Genomic DNA, 20,306 nt, shown 5'->3' with positions numbered 1-20,306 from the left:
CCGAGAAAAAAAAAAAAAGAAAGAAAGAAATTACTCCCAACAGCTGGAAATGGCCAGTGTAAACGTCCACAACAGGACAATGGCTACTCATGGTTGACCCACAGAGAGGAGTACTACACAGCCACTGGAAGTGGCTCATGCAAAACACTCAGTGAAAAACAGCAGGAGACAAAGCTGTCTCAGATATACGGTCAGGGTCCCAATTTGATTTTTTTTTTTTAAATACAGAAAGGAAACGATGACCCCTGGGTGAAGAAAAGATAGATCTTCCAGTTGGTTCCCAGTACCTATTAACCTTGATGGCTGCAAGGGATGAAATTTGACCTAGGAGGGTCAGCAGATGCAGCACAGGGGCTCCAGGCAGTGAAGGCCTCTGAGGGACCTTATCAACAGCGCACCGACCACAGGGGCCACTAAGTCCTCAATAGACACTGGTAACACCACGTGGGGCCCAGAGACCTTCTGCACTTCCTTCCAGGTCCATCAGTTAATTCATCCAGAAAAGACATGCGATGTATAAAAAGTATTTGCTAATAAGTAGATGAATAAATTAATATCTTTTAGATACAGATCCTATGTGTGAGGAAGAAATCATTAACTACCACTGGGGGCCCAGTGTGGAAATCCTATTTCTGCTTTTAAAGCCTGTCATCCTAGAGCAGTATCAGAAAAACAGAAGCAATTCAAAGACAGTCCAATCCATATACTTAAGATTCTGTTTCACAGCCAAATAACTTGGATGAAATCTAGAAAGAATATGCATTAAAAGCTTTAGTGAAAAAGCTTTTCAGTAAATCTATTATTAGTCAGAAAACAATAATATCAACAAGCTCTCGCCTTCTGTTTTACTAAAATAATTTAACATATTAAACTTGCCAACTAAGAAAAACTGAATTTCTAAGCTCAAGTCACATTAATTATATACCACTTAAATATGAATCTTTCCTTGGGAATTAAACTCATTCAGCAAACGTTTTTCCCCTGCAATCTAGTTTGTGAATCTGAGTGATACCTAACTTGATCCAAAGCAATTTATCTTGAAAGTTAGGTGATGTGGTGAGGCCAGCAGGTACTGAGCTGTTTCCCCTTCTACTCAGAGGAGCTGAACCCTGGGGCTCCTCTTTCCCACTCTCCAGCTTCCAACCCCGGCTCCTTAAAGGAAACCTCCCTCAGCCTCCAAGACTGAAAGGTCAAGGGCTGAAATAAAATCTAGAGCACATGGGCACTTCCAATGAAATGAGAACCGTTCTCTAGGGTTCCAGCCCTCCCAATCCCTCCCCTCCAGCCCCCCCTTCCCCTCTCCTGCGCTGGGGATCCTCAGCAGCCCCGTTATGTTCCCCTTGCTGACACTGACCCACCAGCCATGCCCTCTCCTCCTCCTGTGTCCTTCAACCTCAGTGGGGACTGCACTGTAATCTGTCCTTGCCGGCCCACAGCTTGTGCCCCTCCCCCAGCAAGGTGCATGATCCTTGAGAGCAGCAAACGGACCTGTTGGAACTTCCTTAAAATGCCCTAGATTTTGTTTACCCTCCATTGGTGTTTCCCACACATAAACATACAACCACAGTGATATGGATAACTGTTCTAATCACCCTATCCTGTTTTTTTTTTAAAAAAAAGCCAGATTAATGTGGTCAGACTTTTGTTTTTTAATCCTCTGAAGCTCCTCTCTCTTTGAAATAGGAGAAAAACAAACCAGCCCCCAGAATGCCACTGGCCATACATATCAACATCATCTGGCAGGAACACCCTTCCAGCAGTGTAAACTTACATGGTTTTGCAACGGAAGGAGAGAGACCCAGCTTATTTCTAACTAAGAATGCCTATCCTGACACCTGAAAAGGCTCCTTTAACAGATGCTTTCCTTTCCTGGGCCTTTATCTGCAAATTCTGGATAACAAGTTTCTTATTGGGAACAATAATGGCCAACTGAGACAGAGAGAGACTTTGTCCCACTGTTAACCGCTAACTCCCACAGAAGAGCTTCACAACATCATCAGTGTGCAGAGAAAGATCTATTTTGTCTAGCATGACATTCATCCACACCTCCACCAATCACCAACTTAAGAGTTCAGTTACCAGAAACAAAGAGAGGAGGAGGAAGGAAAGAAGAGCAGGCCAGGCCAGTCCAGTCTCTATTTCACCTTCTCTTAGCCAACCCCAAACATGTAAACAGCCTCCAGACTCCTAGAGTCCTAGGGAGGGACTTCAATGCCTTCAGGCCTCTCCGTCATTTTCTTCATAGTGCTTTGCCCTTTTATCAGTGCCCTGCTCTTTCTTCCCACAAATTCCTACCTTCATAACTCTCTTGTTTTTGCTGTGGTCATATGGAAACGACGTTGGAGGGGCAAATCCATAGATGGGTGGGAAAACAAACCAAACTCATGACTTTCCTGAATATGCCTATCTTCAGAGTTCTGGGCTAGAAGAAACTCCAAACTCTGTGCTTGTTTCAATCTAAAAGTCTCAAAGTAACAGCCCACAAGTCAGGCCGTGACTCAAGACCTTTAGACAGTAAACAACACCATAGCTTCACTTGAAAGAAAAAAAGCTAGAGAACATACCAAAGCTAACCACCTACTTTCACAAGGACCAGGTGATACAGATCTATCCTCCTACCTGCAAAGAAAGCACAAAGAGACTGAGCACACAGGACCTGAGCAGATCACAGCAAATGCTAATTAGATCACAAATAGCAGCTTCCAAATACTCCGGAGGGTCACGGGCCTTCCCCGATTAGAAAGCGTTTCTATCAGTGGGTTCAGGTTCACTCGGCACCTGGGGACATCTCTGAACCTGCACAGTGTCCTGGGGGCGTCCATGCCTGCATAAAGGGGCCAGAGCAGGCAGGCACCTGGACCCCATGCCAGCTCTGACCTGGTACATAAGTCAGAAGCCCACCAAGTCCCAAGTGTCTTCATCTGGAAACCAGAAGGATCCAACTGAGTAAGCATGAAGGTCCCTCCCAAAATAAAAATACTGTGGTCATCCTATGACACACAAACAACAAGTATCAGAGAGCAGAGCAGGGCCATAGGCCTAATTCCAGTCAATCAGAACTAATCTTGTTTCATCTTTCCAGTGATAAGTCATGTGGACATCAGGCACTCCTGATACATGCACTAGGGGCACCCAACTTCCTTGGGATTCTTCCTGAGTCCATAACCCCAGTTTCATCAACAAAAGACATCAGACAAACCCAAACTGAGGGACAGTCTATGAAATACCTGACCAGTACTCTTCAAAAGCATCAAGTTCATGACAAACAAGGAAAGACTGAGAAACTGTCATAGAGCAGAGGAGACCAAGGAGACCCGACAACCAAATGCAATGTGGTACCCTGGATGGGACCCTGCAACAGAAGAGGACATTGGGGGGAAACTGAGGAAATCCCAATAGGTTTGCAGTACAGTAAATAGTGTGGCACCAATGTTGAAGTCTTAGTTTTGACAGATGTGGCAGGGTTGTATAGATGTTAACATTGGGGAAGTGGGATGATGGGTATTATGGGAAGTCTGTGTTGTGTTTGCAACCTTTCTATGTATCTAAAGTTATTCCAAAAATCAAGTTTATTTTATTTTTTTAATATTTATTTATTTATTTTGGCTGCTCCAGGTTGTAGTTGCGGCACGCGCAATCTTCGTTGCGGCGCGTTTAGTCGCAGCATGCAGACTCTTAGTTGTGACATGCAGGATCTAGTTCCCTGACCAGGGATCGAAACCGGGCCTCCTGCATTGGGAGCGTGGAGTCTTACCCACTGGACCACCAGGGAAGTCCCTCAAGTTTATTTTAAAAATAAGTTTGTTTGGAGGCTATTTTGATAGCTTCAAGCAAACTTAAAGGATCTGAAAACATCCTGTGTCATTAAAAAACCTGACTCAGGGGAATTCTCTGGTGGTCCAGTGGTTAGGACTCTGCGATTCCACTGCAGGGGGCACGGGTTCGGTCCCTGCTCAGGCAAGCAGTGCAGCGCGGCCAAAAACAAAAACAACAACAACAAAAAACAACTTGACTCAGAGTCCATACTGAATACTAATTTGAAAAATACAGGGCTACTAAAGGAAAATAATACACTTGAAAGGAAGGGAAAAAACCTGACACTGAATAAATTCAGTATAAATTTCCAAATACCACCACCTTCATCATGCACTGTCCAAAAGACATCCGTGTTTGAAAGCACAGCAGGTCTCCCCGAGAAAGCACTAGGCAAGCACAGCTACCTGGTCTTCCCAGCACACAAAACGGCACTCCCTCCTTGAACTTCCTCCACGGTCAGCCACTTCCCTGCTCCCCTGTCCTCCCGGCTGCCCCTGCCAGGAAAGCCCCCCTGCTCGGTGCACCCTGGGGCCAGGTTCTTCTGTGTTCTTCACTGCAGCAGCCCTACAAAGGCCGGCCACCCACTCCTGGCAGGGCACTGCCCTCCCTTCTGGCCGCACTGCTAACCATTTCCCCTCAGCCCCTGAAGCGGGGCCATGGTTAAGGGAGTCACAGAGGGGTGAGAGCGCGCACGTAGGCTGCCCCCCACCCACTAAGCTGCACATCAGGTCCTTTTCACCCAAGGATTCCTTCAGGGCATGAGCATGGAGCCCTGTTCTGTTGATGTCTATTCTCCTAACTCACCACCTGACCATCCTCACCCACCCACCACCCACCCCCCTCCGAAACACAAAGCTCAGTGCCAGTGCTTCTGGGTAAAAGAGTTTTCTAAGATTTAAAAAAAAAAAAAAAAAGCACTTAGATTGTATGAGTTTTGTTTTTATAGGAATGAAAATAAATGTATTCGCAAATAAAATCTATATTTAGATGCACAATTTTAAAACTGTCTATCTGATAATAACAACTATGTACATACAATCGGCAGACTATAATTTTGACCAATGAAAAAAACCCATGAAAGAAAAATGCCAAACTGCAGGAAAAAAAAATGAGTTAACAATGGAAAAAGAGAGTAGTATGGGCTGAGCTTCTGAGACTGTGCACTGAGGAAACAGTTTATTCTCTCAGTCTCCAGTCCAGGCTAAGCCACAGGCCACTCTGACAGAAAAATGCAGAATGGCTAAGGGCTCACCCTCTAGGAAGGAAGCCGGTTAATAATGACAGGACCCCAGAAATGAGCAGTTATCAAGCTTCCTGGCTTGCTAACTTACCTGCTTCCCCGGGGCCTAGCTGCTACGGATCAGACTTTCCTAAGAACATGCCTGAGCAGAGCCAGTATTCGGGCAATTTTCCCAAAGACTGGGCTGTTCCCACCATTTCCCATAGGAGAAGCACTGCTCACGGCCAGTGCTGGCACACACTTAGGTCTGAAGTTCCCATCCACTCCCGCCCTCCTCCTAGGTTGGTGGCTCTCTCACTCACACTCGTTCACCCCATATCCGTGCACAGGTGCATGGCAGGAAAACCCAAGACAAGGTGGGCTTCTCAGACACTGAGTGTTGGGATCCCCCAGGACCACCAGCCGCACAACCATCTCAGGAAGGTGGAGCCCCTCACAGCCAGGGGCACAGCTGTGGCACTGCACACACCCACAGAGCATGTGCTCCTCTTAAGACAGGACGCTCTTAGAAATTAGAGCAAAGCCAAGAGCTGGGAAAAGCTGTCTCTGACCTTACCCAAAGCAGCAAAGAGAGGTGTGCCAAAGGGACCGCAGAGCAGGGTGGCTGCTTCCGTCATAAGGGGAAAGCACCTTGGCTTCTGGTCAGAGAATGTGCTAGGGTCATCCTGATCCTCAGGGCCCACCTGCAGGGTCCACAAAGCCGACGCTGGCTCTTCTACAGGTTAGATACTCAGGGTCTGACCACATGAGGACAGTGGTCCATGGCAGGGCTCATCCCTGCCTGTTGGCACAGCAGGGCAGCAGTGCCAACTTGGAGAGCCTCAGCCCAGAATACTATATGCCTGACACTAACACTTACTAATCCAGATTTAACCTGACATTTGATCACCAAAACTTCCCAGGAAGGACTGTAGTATAAAAAGGAACCAATGGCTTTCAAATACAACCTTTCAAGGGTTGAAAGGTGGTAAAAGGGTAGGTGGTATAATATATAGAGAGAAAAAAGAGCCATCCCCTTTTTGAATTATATTTCCTTAGACAATGAAGAAATGGTACATGGGACCATGTTTTTAACCATCGGACTTCTTTCTAGTTTGGAATGCTTTCATATTAAGCAACAAACAGTTTATGATGAGACCCTCCGTCCCTCAAACACATACAGCTCTGAACACAGGGAGTCAGAATACACATACAGGATTCAGAGATGTCTTCGTTAATAAATAGCAAAAATGGTAAGACAGGCTTGTCACAAATATGTCGGGTATGAGAACCATGAAGAGAAAGCGTGAAAAAGAGTAACAGAAACCATCTAGACTCCAAGTTTAGAAAGATATATACATAACAAGGTACAGAACCTGTTTTAGAGAAACAGAACATTGAATATATAACAAAAGCTGATGCAGACCAAAGGGCGGTAGCAGGGGACACAAAGAAGCTGATTGGCCAGAAAAGGCTTCACAGCCTGGGGGTGGGGAGGCCAGTGTGTTTCCACTGAGGGGAATTTCTTCAGGCAAAGAGGAAGGGCCTAAAGAGGAGAACCTGGCAGCCGAGAACATCCTGGACACTGTCCTGGGCTTTATAGGCTGGGAAGAGAGGCCACATGGCACGGGCAACTGAGGGACGCTCGCGGAGGAGGAGCTAAGTGACAAGCCAAGAAAAGCAGGGGAAGTCACAGGAGCATTGGAATTTGGGGACCCCCACCAGCAACTCACTTCCTCACCAAGAAAGGGAAAACTAGGAAGAAAGCGTGTCAATGTTTTCAGCCCCACAAGCGACAGTGTGTGATGAGCACGCAGTGCGGCCATCCCCCTCCAGACATAACTACTTCCTTCACTGCAGGAGGGTGTCCACAGCCACGCCACCATCCAGCACAAGAACCGACTGCATTTCAGACCCGGTGCAAGAGCAAGGTCTGCAAGGTAAACCTTCTTCCCCTGGACGGGGCAGAGTTCCCAGGTCCACGGCAGCCCGTGTCTTCCCAAATCTTCCAGAAACAGGGAGGGAAGATAGAAAAGTTAACTCCAAGCCCCTTTTCCCACAGGTTTCCACTGCAGGTCAAAGCACTAAGGAGAACTTCAATGCGACTTCAAGCGACTTCAAGCCTCCCAGCGAATCTTATCAACCATCTTTGACAGGATCCAATATTAGGCTGTCACTTTGAGATACAACTCCTGCTGCAGTAAAATTAATTCCAAAAAAGAAAAACAGGTTGAAGAATGAGACTTTAACAATGAATTCATTGTTAAATAAGCTTTTACCCGGATGAATTCTGCCCGAAATACTGCCGAGAGACACACACACACACAGCCTCTCATCAGCCCTCTCCAGTGTGGGCAGACCTGCCACCAGCTCCATAAACAGGCGGAAGACAGGGACCTCCAGACATACCTTCAAACCACATCTTTAAATATTTCGAAGGCTGCAAGTGGCTGGTACAGAGGGCACACAATCCTATCTGTAGGATAGAGGAGGTCACCAGGCCACCAGGAACTATGTGCCCACCTTCATCAGGCCCCTCAACTACATTACAGATGGAAACCACACTTGTTTGTTCTTCTGTGGGCCATGCACCCAGTCATGAGCTGCTAAGGTCAGATTTGTCCCTCTTTTTCACACACAGAGTTTGCAGTGCTGTTCAGTTCTCGCTTCTGTGAGCCTATGTGTAATCCAACTATTTAAAAAGAAACCTGAATCAGTTGCTCTGATAAGGGATCTGAAGCCCACAAATGTAAATGCTTTATAATGAACTCTCTCTCTTAACACATTCAAAACAACTTGGAATTTCTTGGGATAAAAATTCCATTTTAGGGACTTCCCTGGCGGTCCAATGGTTAAGACTCTGCACTTCCACTACAGGGGGCACGGGTTCAATCCCTGGTCGGGGAACTAAGATCCCGCATGCCATGTGGTGTGGCCAAATAATAAATAATAAAATTCCATTTTAAATTAGGAAAATTTTCTAGACCAAGATGATGGAAGCAGACTTCATGCAACTATATAAATGCAACCAGCGTCGAGCACAGAAAACAGACCCCCCCACCCAAGAACCACCATGAACCCAACAGGCCTTTCTCCTCTAAGACATCATCATCAGAACATGTCCCCCACTGCTCTTGAGAAAATGCCCTCTGCCTGTTGTTTCATCTAGAGACTGGATACACAACTGGTTCTCAATATTCAAGTTATTTTTTTTAAAGGGTTTGGTATCACAGTGAACAACAATGCAATCCAGTTACGGAAGAATGCACTACTGAAAAGGCCTTAACAACACATGTCCAAAACTTACAGTTTCCACACCAGCACTTCCTCCCCGGTGATCTGCCCTTTGAACCTGCCTTCAAAACAACTGCTCCACACCCCTATGGCCAGCTGTCATCACAAGGGCAGGCGCAGAGCAAGCACACGTTGGCCCCAACCCTCACACCTGCTGAGGGAGTCATTTCTGCATCAAGTGTTCCTCAGCAGTGGCTCCTTGCTCCATAGTCACAGAAGTGAAGTATCACGTGGGATTCCATCAAAGTCCATTTCCACAGAAGATACTTCTCAGGAAGGGACAAAGTGTAGGGCCAGTGGAGGATCTCCTCACACCATCAACTCAGAAGGGACCAACTTTGTTCGCCCCCTCATTTCTGCAGCGCTTCCCAGTTCATTACACACTTGCCCTACGTGCACCCAAACCCCGCGTTAGGTGGCTCAGCAGACAAGGGCACAGATTGAAGAGGGGGACCCACCCAGGAGCTGCCTTTTCCTCCTCCGCAAACGTGTGCTAAAGGCAGCCTAGACTGTGTATACTGACTCAAGTCTCAAGTGCCACCGCCAGTCCACCCCACCCCCCACCTCCGTCATTGTAACCCATTATCCTGTAGTATGTTCTCCATTACACTTATCATTATATAAATATACCTTACATATCTTAAAAAAAAAAAAGGGCAACCTAGAGGCCAAGTCCTGCTTTGAAGAGCTGCCCAAGGCCTCTTTTCAGGTCCCATATCACCACAAGCTGCTGCTGTGATCCTTCTTATAAAACGCATGTCAGAAGAGTAGAACAAACCTACACTTCCACCTTTTATTAGTATAGGGACCTCACCTTGCCACCTCTGGACTCAGCTCAGTAAGTGCTGTAGGGATGTCACAAATACATCACACTGCACGAGGCCACATGAGAAGCTCCCCAAAAGGGTGTGTGAAAATCAGAACCCACTTCTTTCCATGTTCTCTGCCTTCCCCACTGGTTTCCCACACAGATGCAGTCACCCTTGCAAAAGCCACCCTAGAGTGTGCAAGGAACCACTCTCCCTAATCAACAGTTTTACCTTTAACAAAATCGTTGCACAATTTTTTAAGAAGCAAGGATTCCAAACCTCACCCATTCAGAATATCAGCCCTCAAATAAGGAGGGACCAGAGACTCTTTCCAAACAGCTGCTTTCTGACAGTGTGAGGCTGAAACAGGCTCCAGGGGTCACAGAGTTCAGCCATCTGCCCAAAGAAATAGCTAAGTGTGCTGTCCTTCCACGAGAAGATGTCCCTCCTGCCTCCCACATGGCAGTCCGAGGACACGCACAACCCCCAGGAAGACGTCCTGGGCAGTGGTACTGAGGACTTCCCCAGACAGAGGGCTGCGACCCTCCCTCAGGGCGCCCCTCCCAGGAGGGGCAGGGTGGCACCCAGGCCTCTGCCATCGCTCAGACATGGGTTCAAACTGCACTCTATGTATTAGGCTGGTACTTAACCTCTCTGCACTGTGGAAGCTGAAGTTTCTGCACCTGTAAAATGGGAGCGACACCTATCTCACAACACTTTTGACAGAAGTCAAGCAACACAGTGTGAGCTATCTTGCAAAGTGCCTGCCTTGAAGTAAGTGCTCAATAAATGGTTCTGACAGCCTCTGGCTCACCATAGTACCAAACTGGGCTGGGCCATTTCCAGACTTCTCAACTCATACTGCTCCCCCGCTGGCTGTACACATGTAAAGAAGAGGGAAAGTAATTGGGACGGGGCCTCTCCTAAAGTGCCACCTTAAAAATCCAGGTGCAAACTCACTTGAACAGTGCAAATCTATCTGTCCCCAGATGAAAAATCCACTACTGGGGGCATCTTTGCCGTTACTGACGGGAAATACAGCATATTCTCACATACATGTGGACAAATGTAGCTGATGAAAACACAAAAGCCTAGTTCCTCTCACTTCCTGATGGGGAGGTCCATCCTGTATTCTGTAATTCATTTTTTCTCACTGGATTCCAGTCTTTTTGTACTAAAAAGCTGCCTTCTGCAAAGAAACTCCAGATGTCAAGTGTCCATCCCATGGAACCTCCAAGACTATGACACGATATGCTCTTTTCCTCTTCCCCTGTACGCCATCAGAGCGCACACCTTGTACTGCAACAGCATCACTGTGTGAAAGTTCGTCTTACAAACTTCCACGATCACTGTCAGCCCCAGCCGCCACTGAGGTCCGCCAAGCAGCCTAACTCGTGTTTTTGCGCGTTAGCCCAGGCACCCCGCGGTACAGCCACACATGTCGCAAGAGTCAAAGGCATCCCTTGGCCTTTCACCATTTTTCTCAACTGAACAGGTCCTCCTCCTCTCAGACTTCAGAGTATCACCCATCTCTACAAACCGGAGTTCTCAACCTCAAGTCCATGGACCAGCTCCAGAAGGATCAAGAGCCTCCTGAAGTAACTACAAAATTCAGTAAAGCCGTGCCGTTTTCTCAGGAGGGGACTCAGATCTTGCGTCAGACTCTCAAAAGGGCCCATGACCCCTCAGAAAGATTAACAGCCGCTACCGTGGAAAATAAGGGGTAATGTAAATTTCTTGGGTCTTCCCTCATTTAAGGGATTTGGCTTTTGAACCAGACTTTGCAAGCGGTCTCGATATTCTTCCATTCTTCATATTCGCATACAAGGTATAAATCCTTAAACCATCTTCCCAAGACTCCCGAACTTAACCGAGGGCAAACATAAAAACACTAGGGATACTTTTAGCAACAGAGAGAAAACACAGAAACACTAACGATACTTGCAACAAAACATTTAACCCAACAAGTGCTTTATCTCTTTCCTTCCCCCTAAAATCCCTCCGCCCGGTCAGGCTCACTTGCCCGCGGTGGTGGTTTCAAGCCCGGCCTCGAGGAGGCTTCCCATCACGCCAATGCCGGTGCCGGAGCGGAGCCCCAAGGCATGAAAAGCACCGAAACGCCACCCCACCGGGCCGGGAAAGGAGCATATCGAGTGTATCAGACTCCACCCCAACCGAGAATTCGGAGGGACCCGAGCATCAGGTGCTTCGAGCAAGAACTCGCACGTCCCGCTTTCGCTGCGAGCGGAGGCACTGGGACCCCGTCCCAGGTGAAGGCCCGAGGCGGTTCCTCTGCAGAAAGAACGAAAGGTAACCCCGGAGGCCTGACTCAGGCCGCGCCGCGCCGAAAACAAACTTTCCAAGCACTTCCACCGCGACGGGCCGGTGACACCTCCCCGGCCTCCCCCGCCCTCCGCGCGCCTGTCAGCGCCCCCGCCGGGCCGGCGCCCGCCTCACCCGGGCCAGGGCTTCCTGCAGCAGCCAAGCGGCGCCCCCACGGCGCCCAGGGTCCCAGGTCCGGCCGCTCGCCGCAGGTGAGGCGCCGCCCGGCCCCCGGGACCGCGGGCCGCCCCGCCGGGCCCCGGCGACCGCCGCGCTTGGCAGGGTGACGGGCCGGCGCACCCGGGCGGCTGCCGCGCACTCACCAGCTGGCTGGTGGTCCTGGCCATGGGCCCCGCGCCTGCACGGCGACTCCCCCGCAGCGCTGCGTGGCTCGGCGCCTCCTCAGCGTCCTCCTCCCCGCAGCGGAGCCCCAGCAATGGCCGCCCGCATCCTGCGCCCGCCCCGCGGCCTGCCGCCCCCAGAGCCGCCCCGCCCCCGCGCGACGCCAGGCGGGACTTCCGTCACGCCGCCGCCACCGCCGGCGCCCATTGGCCAGACTCGCCGTCGCTCTGCCGCTGCCCTGGCCAGCCCCGCCGGCGCCTCCGAGCTGCATTTCCGGGTTGGGGCCCGGCAGGCGGGAGAGGCTCGGCCCCGCCTCGGGCGCGGGGGGTTTGGGGGGAGCTCCGCGCGAGCCAATCCCAGGGCCGCGGGGCGGGGCCGGGCGCGGAACCGGGCGAGCTGTCATCCCGGCTGCCAGACAGGAAAACTGAGGCTCGCTGGGGTCGGCCCCGAGGCGGGAGTGGGGCTGGACTCCAACCGTGCAGCTTCGACTCCGGAGCGGGGCTCTGAGTAAAACATCGAGAGGAGCAACTTCACTAGTTGCAAAACTAAGAAGTGTTCGCGGAAGGAAATCTAGACTTTAAAGCCATAGCTAGAAGACAGGAAACAATCCCATCTCATCACTGCTAATAGTCCCAGGGACACCTTAAGAACTTTCTACTCTGCTTATAAATTTTTTTGGAGCTGTTGTTGTTGACGATGATGATGTTGAATTTTTTGGTAGTTGTTATTGTTGTTGATGACGATGATATTGTTGCTTTTTTAAATTGTGGTAAAATACACATAAAATTTACCACCTTAACCATTTTGGAGTTCAGTGGCATTAAGTACATTCATTCAATTTGTTCTAAGATGATGTTGTTTCAAACAAAATTAGAATCGCCTTGTTACCTGAAGGTTTGCATATTTTAAAATAACTTTTTTTCTATTTCCAAAAGAAATACATGTTCATTTTTTAAAATAATGATTTAGACAATACAGAGAAGTAACCGTAAGATAAATTAATCCTTCATCCCACTGGCCAGAACTAATTGTTGATTAGCACTGATGGCTGCGAACATTCACTTGGTGCTTACTCTTATTAAGGAATTTTCATGTCTAGGGCTTCCCTGGTGGCACAGTGGTTAAGAATCCGCCTGCTGCTCTTTTCTCATCCCCCATCCTATGTGTGGTTGAATTTGCTCCTCGCCATGTCTTCTCACAAGACTTTCAGGATCAAGCGATTCCTGGCCAAGAAACAAAAGCAGAATCGTCCCATTCCCCAATGGATTCGAATGAAAACTGGTAATAAAATCAGGTACAACTCCAAGAAAAGACATTGGAGAAGAACCAAGCTGGGTCTATAAGGAGCTTCACATATGAGGTGGCACACATGTATGCTATCAAGGTCAATTGCATCTTACTGTATCAGAACATCACTAGTGTCTGGAACAGCTGCCTGTGTTTGATGGGAGAAATGGAATGGCCCTCTCCTCTTTTTTTGATCTTTCCTCACCACTGTTCACTGTGTAACTCAGAAATAAATATGAAACCTTTTGTTGGAAAAAAGCAAAAAAGAATCTGCCTGTCAATGCAGGGGACACAGGTTCGATCCCTGGTCCGGGAAGATTCCACACGTCGCAGAACAACTAAGCCTGTGCACCACAACTACTGAGCCTGTGCTCTAGAGCCCGCGAGCCATAGCTACTGAGCCCACGTGCCACAACTACTGAAGCCCACATGCCTAGAGCTCGTGCTCCACAACAAAGAGAAACCAACCATAATGAGAAGCCTGCACACTGCAACAGAGAGTAGCCCCCGCTCACCCCAACTAGAGAAAGCCCGTGCCCAGCAACAGTCCCAATGCAGCCAAAAATTAATTAATTAATAAAAAGGCAAATGTAACCCCTATCCCTCAGAAGGCTCCCGCTGTTTTTTTTTTTTTTAATTTATTCATTTATTTATTTTTGGCTGCGTTGGGTCTTTGTTGCTGCCCATGGGCTTTCTCTAGTTACGGCGAGCAGGGGCTACTCTTCGTAGCAGTGCACGGGCTTCTCATTGCGGTGGCTTCTCCTGTTGCGGAGCATGGGCTCTAGGCACTCAGGCTTCAATAGTTGTGGCACACAGGCTCAGTAGTTGTGGTACACGGGCTTAGTTGCTCTGTGGCATGTGGGATCTCCCCGGACCAGGGATCAAACCCGTGTCCCCTACCTTGGCAGGCGGATTCTTAACCACTGCACCACCAGGGGAGGCCCAGGCTGCCGCTGTTTTGATACTCACTGTTTTCACTTACCAGTGTATCATCGTGTACCCTGTCTAGCTCCCCTGATATCTGATTGCTGCCTTCCTCAGTTGTAAGGACTACAGAGGACCCCACTGGAGGAAGCCTAGAGTCTATAGATCCATGTATTGATCAAGCTCCCTCCTGACACTGAAGTGGTTCCCAGACTTCTACCTCATGAACAAGGCCCTGCATGTCAATCCAGGCACACGCTTACTTCTTCCCTTAGTAAATTCTTAGTAGACGTAATTGCTGGGTCAAAATGCCGGTATCCCCTTCAGGACTTTTGCTGCAAATTGCTATTTGCCTACCCCACTCTGAGAGTGAGACACTCTCACCCTCAGGGGACACAAAGACAGGTCCAAGGTAGACACTGCTCTGGCTCCCATACCAAGCCACATCCAACATTATACTACATCAATAACCACTACTGCATATTAAGAGCAGTGTATTGGATTTTGCCTCAAACAATAGGTATTACGACCATTTCCATTCTTTACATGAGGAAACCAAGGCTTCAGTGACTTTGTTATTCTTGGTCACAGAGTTACTAGGTTACATAGCACAGGACTCAAAACCAGTCCCGACCAACACCGACGCCCTGCTCTCGGCCACTGGGCTCAACTGCCTCCTAACAACTCTTATTTTCTATTTATTTCAATCCTCACAAAGTAATAATACTTTATCCTCAAAGAATGCTAACCACTTTATCTTCTCGCCACAACCTTGAGATACTCAATGTTTATTACCATCTTACAACTGAAGAAATTTGCCAGACACAACGTTAAATGTGAATGTAAATATATATATAGCTATAGAGTCTAAAAATATATATCTTGGGACTTCCCTGGCCGTCCAATGGTTAAGACTCTGCACTTCCAATGCAGGGGACGTGGGTTTGATCCCTGGTCAGGGAACTAAGATCCCACAAGCCCCGCGGCATGACCAAAAAATGTGTGTGTGTGTGTGTGTGTGTGTGTGTGTGTGTGTGTATGTGTGTATCACAAGCACCCTTTCTCAGAAAGTTACTGAAGCATGAGCTCCACCAAATGAGGGGGTAATCACACAGATGGGCAATAAAGGGAAGTCCCAGGAACTGTCCATTCAACAAGCACGTATTGCACCTCCCCTCCATGCCAAGCACTGTGGTAGACATTGGCAATTCACTGGTGAACAAAACACAAAAATCTCTGCCCTCGTGGCACTCCGATACCACCGGTGGGGTGCAGGGGGGGGCAGCAACCATAATAAATAAGCACATCTTATGGGATGTTGGAAGGTAATAAGTCCTGTGGGGAAGAAAGAAAATCAGGTAAGTGGGGCAAGGAGTGCCCAGGGAGAAGGTGCAATTGAAATGGATAATGGGGAGAAATCCCAAGATTCCTCAGACCCAAGGGAAGCGAGCAGGCTTCAGAGGGCTCCCCCAAAATAATGAAAATGATAGATTCTATGATAGGTTTCACCACATTAAAAAATTGAATTAAGAAGCTGACAGACAGGGCTTCCCTGGTGGTTCAGTGGTTGAGAGTCCGTCTGCTGATGCAGGGGACACGGGTTCGTGCCCCGGTCCGGGAAGATCCCACATGCTGCGGAGTGGCTGGGCCTGTGAGCCATGGCCGCTGAGCCTGCGCATCCGGAGCCTGTGCTCCACAACAGGACAGGCCACAACAGTGAGAGGCACGCGTAATGCAAAAAAAAAAAAAGAAGCAGCTGACAGATGAGAAAAACTTCAGAAAAACAGCCACACCAAAAACGAAGCACACGTAACTTCCCTGGTGGCACAGTGGTTAAGAATCTGCCTGCCAGTGCAGGGGACACGGGTTCAATCCCTGGTCCGGGAAGATCCCACATGCCACAGAGCAACTAAGCCCGTGCACCACAACTGCTGAAGCCCGCGAGCCTAGAGCCAGTGCTCTGCAATAAGAGAGGCCACCGCAGTGAGAAGCCCGTGCACCACAACAAAGAGTAGCCCCTGCTCGCCACAACTAGAGAAAGCCCATGCGCAGCACCGAAGACCCAACAGAGCCAAAAATAAATAAATAAATATTAAAATAAATATAAAAAAAAGAAAGAAAGCACAATCGCAGTTCACGAGGGAGCTCACTCATCTCAGCACTGAGTGATATTACAGGCATAACACAGATGCACTGATTCAACCAGTAATACTATACTCCACCCTGGCAGGGCCCCGAGAGGAAGTGGGGTATGAGAGAGCAGAATTCTCACCTATTTTAACAGAAAGGCAATAGATAATGACTACAAGTGATAAAGCAAATCATAAAGTACAAAGACATTACTTCGAAAGATGGACAGAAATGATAGGAAGAACACTTACACCAGTGGTAAGTGGGCTGTGAGTAGGGAGCTATGTGGCGGGGGCTGCTGCTTTTCATTACAAGCCTTTCTAGGGCTGTTTGGCCTCTTAAACATTGATGCAAATAATGATTAATAAATTGGTATATCTTCTTCACGGAAATTCTAAGAAGCTCTCACTTGTGAATGTAAAGCTGTGTGAGGATGTCTATGACCACATGGCTTTAATAAGAAGCAAAAAACATAAAAGAAAAACAACCAAAATATTTATCAAGAGAGTGGTAAAGTAAATTAGGTACATTCCTCCTGAATTCTCTGCAGCTGCTGAAAAGCACAGGGCAAAGCTCTAACACAGAAAAAGAGTAAGGGCAGAGAAGCAAGTTGCAGAATATGAACTGGAGTCTTAGCCTTTTAAAAATTAGAGTCTATGACACCAAAGCATGGCCAATGGGGATCTTGAGTTATGCAAGGAAAAACAGGGAGGTGAACAAAGCTTGAGGAAAACGTCCGTGGTCGACACTAGAGCCTGCTGGAGAGCAGGTGGAGGGGATCACACACAGCTTCAGGGGAAGGGGTGAGGGGAGAGGGGGAGGCCATGGCCCTGAAGAAGTCTGCCGAGCAGGCAGCAGGGGCAGGGCAGGGAGGGACAGCTGAAAGAAGAACGAAGGACAATTCTCAGTCTTCACGGGGCCAAAAGGCAGCCAGCGTGCAAAGCCCAAGTCACGCCAGGCCGCTCCTCTCACCTTGCGAGAGGCAGGGTACCCCCTCCATGGGCTGGGTTTGGCTGCCCATCCCAGGACAGTGGGCAGCAAGGGAGATGGACTCACCTGGCCCAGCACAGTTCATTGGCACCCCAGCTGGAGAAAGGAGAGGGACGGTCCATGGCTCTGATCTGTCCCTTCCCTACCCAGAGCCTCTATCTCTGGCTGGCTTGAGAGTGACCTCAGGCCAGGAGTGCAAGGGCTTGGCCTGATGTTGTGAGGTCATGTTCTGCCCAGGGAGGGGCAGGAGGATGACTGTAACCATCCTGGGAGGGGGCTGGAAGGCTGCTTTAAGCACATGGCCCATGTGTGTGGAGCACTTGTTGTAAATCAGGCCCTGTGCTTACAGTTGGCCTGTGCTGTTTCCTATGTTTCACTCACTTCTGTAACCCTCGTGGCACAAGGGAGGAAACGGGTTCAGAGGCTACAGAACCTGCCTAACATCACACAGCTAGTGTTAATTATCTAGTACTGTGCAACAAATGATCTTAAAACTTAGAGGCATAAATCAGCACACATTGATGATCTCATGGTTCCTGTGAATAAGGAATATGGGAGCAGTTTGGCTAGATGGTCCTGTCTCAGGGTCTCTCATGAGGTTGTGGGCAAGTTGTCAGCTCAGGCTGTCACTGAAAGGCTTGACTGAGGCTGGAGGATCCACTTCCAAGATGGCCCATTCACCCAGCTGCTGCTGGAAGCCTCAGTTCCTCATCATGGGGTCTCCTCTACAGGGCTGTCTGTCTTCATGCCACAGCAGCTGGCTTTCCCCAGAGTGAATGAGTCTAGAGAACACCCAAGATTGAAGCTGCAGTGACTTTTATAACCTAATCTTGGAAGCGATATAGCATCACTTCTGACATGGTCTGTGGGTCACAGGGTACCCCTGGTACCATGTGGGAGGAACTGCAGGAGAGTGTGAGTTCCAGGAGGTGGGATCGCTGGGGGCCATCTTCAAGGCTGGCCACCACAGCTGGTCAAGGGCAGAGCCAGGACTCCAATCCCGCTAGGACGCAGGGAGAGACAAGGTGAGAGAAGCAGGCCAGGCCCACACCCCCGGAGGTTTAGTGAGTCCGGGAAGAAAGCGCTCTACCTGGAAAAGGGGAGGCAGGGAGACGAGTTAGGACACATCCAGTTAGGGAGAGACATGGGGACTCTCAAAAGATAATGGGGGGGACTTCCCTGGTGGCACAGTGGTTAAGAATCCGCCTGCCAATGAAGGAGACATGGGTTCGATCCCTGGTCCAGGAAGATCCCCCATGCTGCGGAGCAACCAAGCCCGTGTGCCATAACTACTGAGCATGAGTGCTGCAACTACTGAAGCCCACGCACCTAGAGCCCATGCTCCACAACAAGAAGCCACCACAATGAGAAGCCTGCGCACCGCAAGGAAGAGTAGCCCCTGCTCGCTGCAACTAGAGAAAGCCCGTGTGCAGCAACGAAGACCCAACGCAACCAAAAAAAAAAGATATTTGGCGTGGTCTCTGCCTCTGCCTACTAAGTCCCTGGTCACCATGGCTGAGGTTTGCTCGTGGCTGCCGGTGGATGGATGAAAGATGCCAAATTCAGCCAACGATTTCCAAGCCACCTGGGTAAATATCCTCCCATGTGAATCATGCTATGTGAGGAAAAAACCTAGACTGAAAGTCTGGAAATGGAAAGTTGCATGAGGTCTCAGGCAAGTAAGCTTCTCTCTCTGAAACTCAGCTTCCCCAACTTTAAAATGGGCTGACTCCCCATACTGGTCAAAATTCCAAAGACTGAAAACATCCAGTGTCGATAAGCATGTAGGGCAACTAGCACCTTCATACACTGATAGTTGTAATGTAGTATCCCCTTTAGACCCAGGCAGTGGGGAGCCCTGGCCTAGGCCCTTCTCTCTAGAAGGTATGGTGGGGAGAATAACAGAATAACAGCACCTCCAAAGATGTCCACATCCTAATCCCCCAACCTGTGAATATGTTATCTTATATGGAAAGGGGGAATTAAGGTTGCTAGGGAGCTGACCTTAAAATCAGGAGATTAGGGACTTCGCTGGTGGTCCAGTGGTTAAGAATCCGCCTTCCAATGCAGGGAACATGGGTTCAATCCCTGGTCGGGGAACTGGAATCCCACATGCTGCAGGGCAACTAAGCCCACGTGCTGCAACGAAGAGCCTGCCGCAACAAAGAGTGTGCGTGCCGCAACTAAGATGCGACACAGCCAAAAAATAAAATAAATAAATTTTAAAAATCAGGGGATCATCCAGGTAGGGCCAATATAATCACAAGTGTCCTTTAAAGATGGAAGAGACAGAAAGAGTCATGATCAGAGTGATGTAATGTGAGAAACTGGACTGCCATTGCTGGCTTTGCCAATGGAAGGGGGTCATGAGCCAAGGAATGCCAGTAGCATGTACCAGCTGGAAAAGGTAAGAAAACAGATTCTCCCCTAGAGCTGCCACAACCTTGATGTTAGCCCATTGAGGTTTATTTTTGACTCTGACCTTCAGAATTGTAAAATAATTTATGTCTTTTTAAACCACTAAATTTGTGGTAATTTGTTCCAGCAGCACTAAGAAACTAATACAGAAGACCCTTCTGTGGCCACAGGATGGAGGAGGAACCCACAGGGCCCAAAGGAGTGCCCAGGCAGGGCCCCCTTCAGCCTTTTACATACACTTGAGCATCAGAATCCGCAGAGTTCCCTGTGCATCACTCCAGGGTCCATCCTCCCCAGGGCAGCTGGGGTGGGTGGGGAGGAACCCAGCTGGTCCATGGTGGGATCTGCTTATTAGGTCAAGGAACATCCATTTTAGAGAACACTGGGTACCTTGTTAAAACAGTGAGACAGATCCACGCATCCCCACCTGGGAAGCTCTCCACTTCACGTTGTTCAGTTTAAAAAAATAGTGAATGTTAGAGCAGTATTAAAAGTGTATAGGACTTCCCTGGCGGCCCAGTGGTTAAGACTCTGCGCTTCCACTGCAGAGGGCGTCGATTTGATCCCTGATCAGAGAACTAAGATCCCACAATCCACACAGCGGGCCAAAACAAAAACAAAACAGTGCAATCCCAGGTTGTAAAACAAAGACATAAATGTGGAAACAAGTCCAGGGTCACGTTGTAAAGAACCACACCAAGCTGTTAACGGTGGGGGAGTGGGGCAGAGGGGCGTGGAAAAGAGGGTTGTGGTGC

The 20,306-nt window shown here is 48.9% G+C and overlaps 2 protein-coding genes across 2 annotated transcripts in view; one reads left to right on the top strand and one right to left on the bottom strand.

Annotated features, from left to right (window-relative positions):
- The window catches only part of PDPK1 (3-phosphoinositide dependent protein kinase 1), a 71,921-nt gene extending 59,701 nt beyond the window's left edge, over nt 1-12,220 (bottom strand). Inside the window, 2 exon segments of the mRNA XM_004270281.2 lie at nt 11,784-11,830; nt 11,833-12,220. Of these exon segments, the coding sequence (XP_004270329.2) occupies nt 11,784-11,830; nt 11,833-12,205 (420 nt within the window). The 5' untranslated portion in view covers nt 12,206-12,220.
- Nucleotides 12,221-12,242: 22 nt separating this feature from the next.
- On the top strand, nt 12,243-13,532 carry LOC117201497 (60S ribosomal protein L39-like). The gene has a single exon (XM_033429068.2). The coding sequence runs from the start codon at nt 12,894-12,896 to the stop codon at nt 13,143-13,145; it is 252 nt and encodes an 83-aa protein (XP_033284959.1). The 5' UTR covers nt 12,243-12,893; the 3' UTR covers nt 13,146-13,532.
- Nucleotides 13,533-20,306: the final 6,774 nt, after the last annotated feature.

The sequence above is a fragment of the Orcinus orca genome, chromosome 16 (assembly GCF_937001465.1).
Source record: "Orcinus orca chromosome 16, mOrcOrc1.1, whole genome shotgun sequence".
Taxonomy (NCBI): Eukaryota; Metazoa; Chordata; class Mammalia; order Artiodactyla; family Delphinidae; genus Orcinus; species Orcinus orca.
This window is presented reverse-complemented; position numbering and strand designations above follow the sequence as displayed.

Coding starts and splice junctions, on each gene's coding strand:
- LOC117201497 (XM_033429068.2), top strand. CDS start 12,894: ATGTCTAGGGCTTCCCTGGTGGCACAGTGGTTAAGAATCCGCCTGCTG.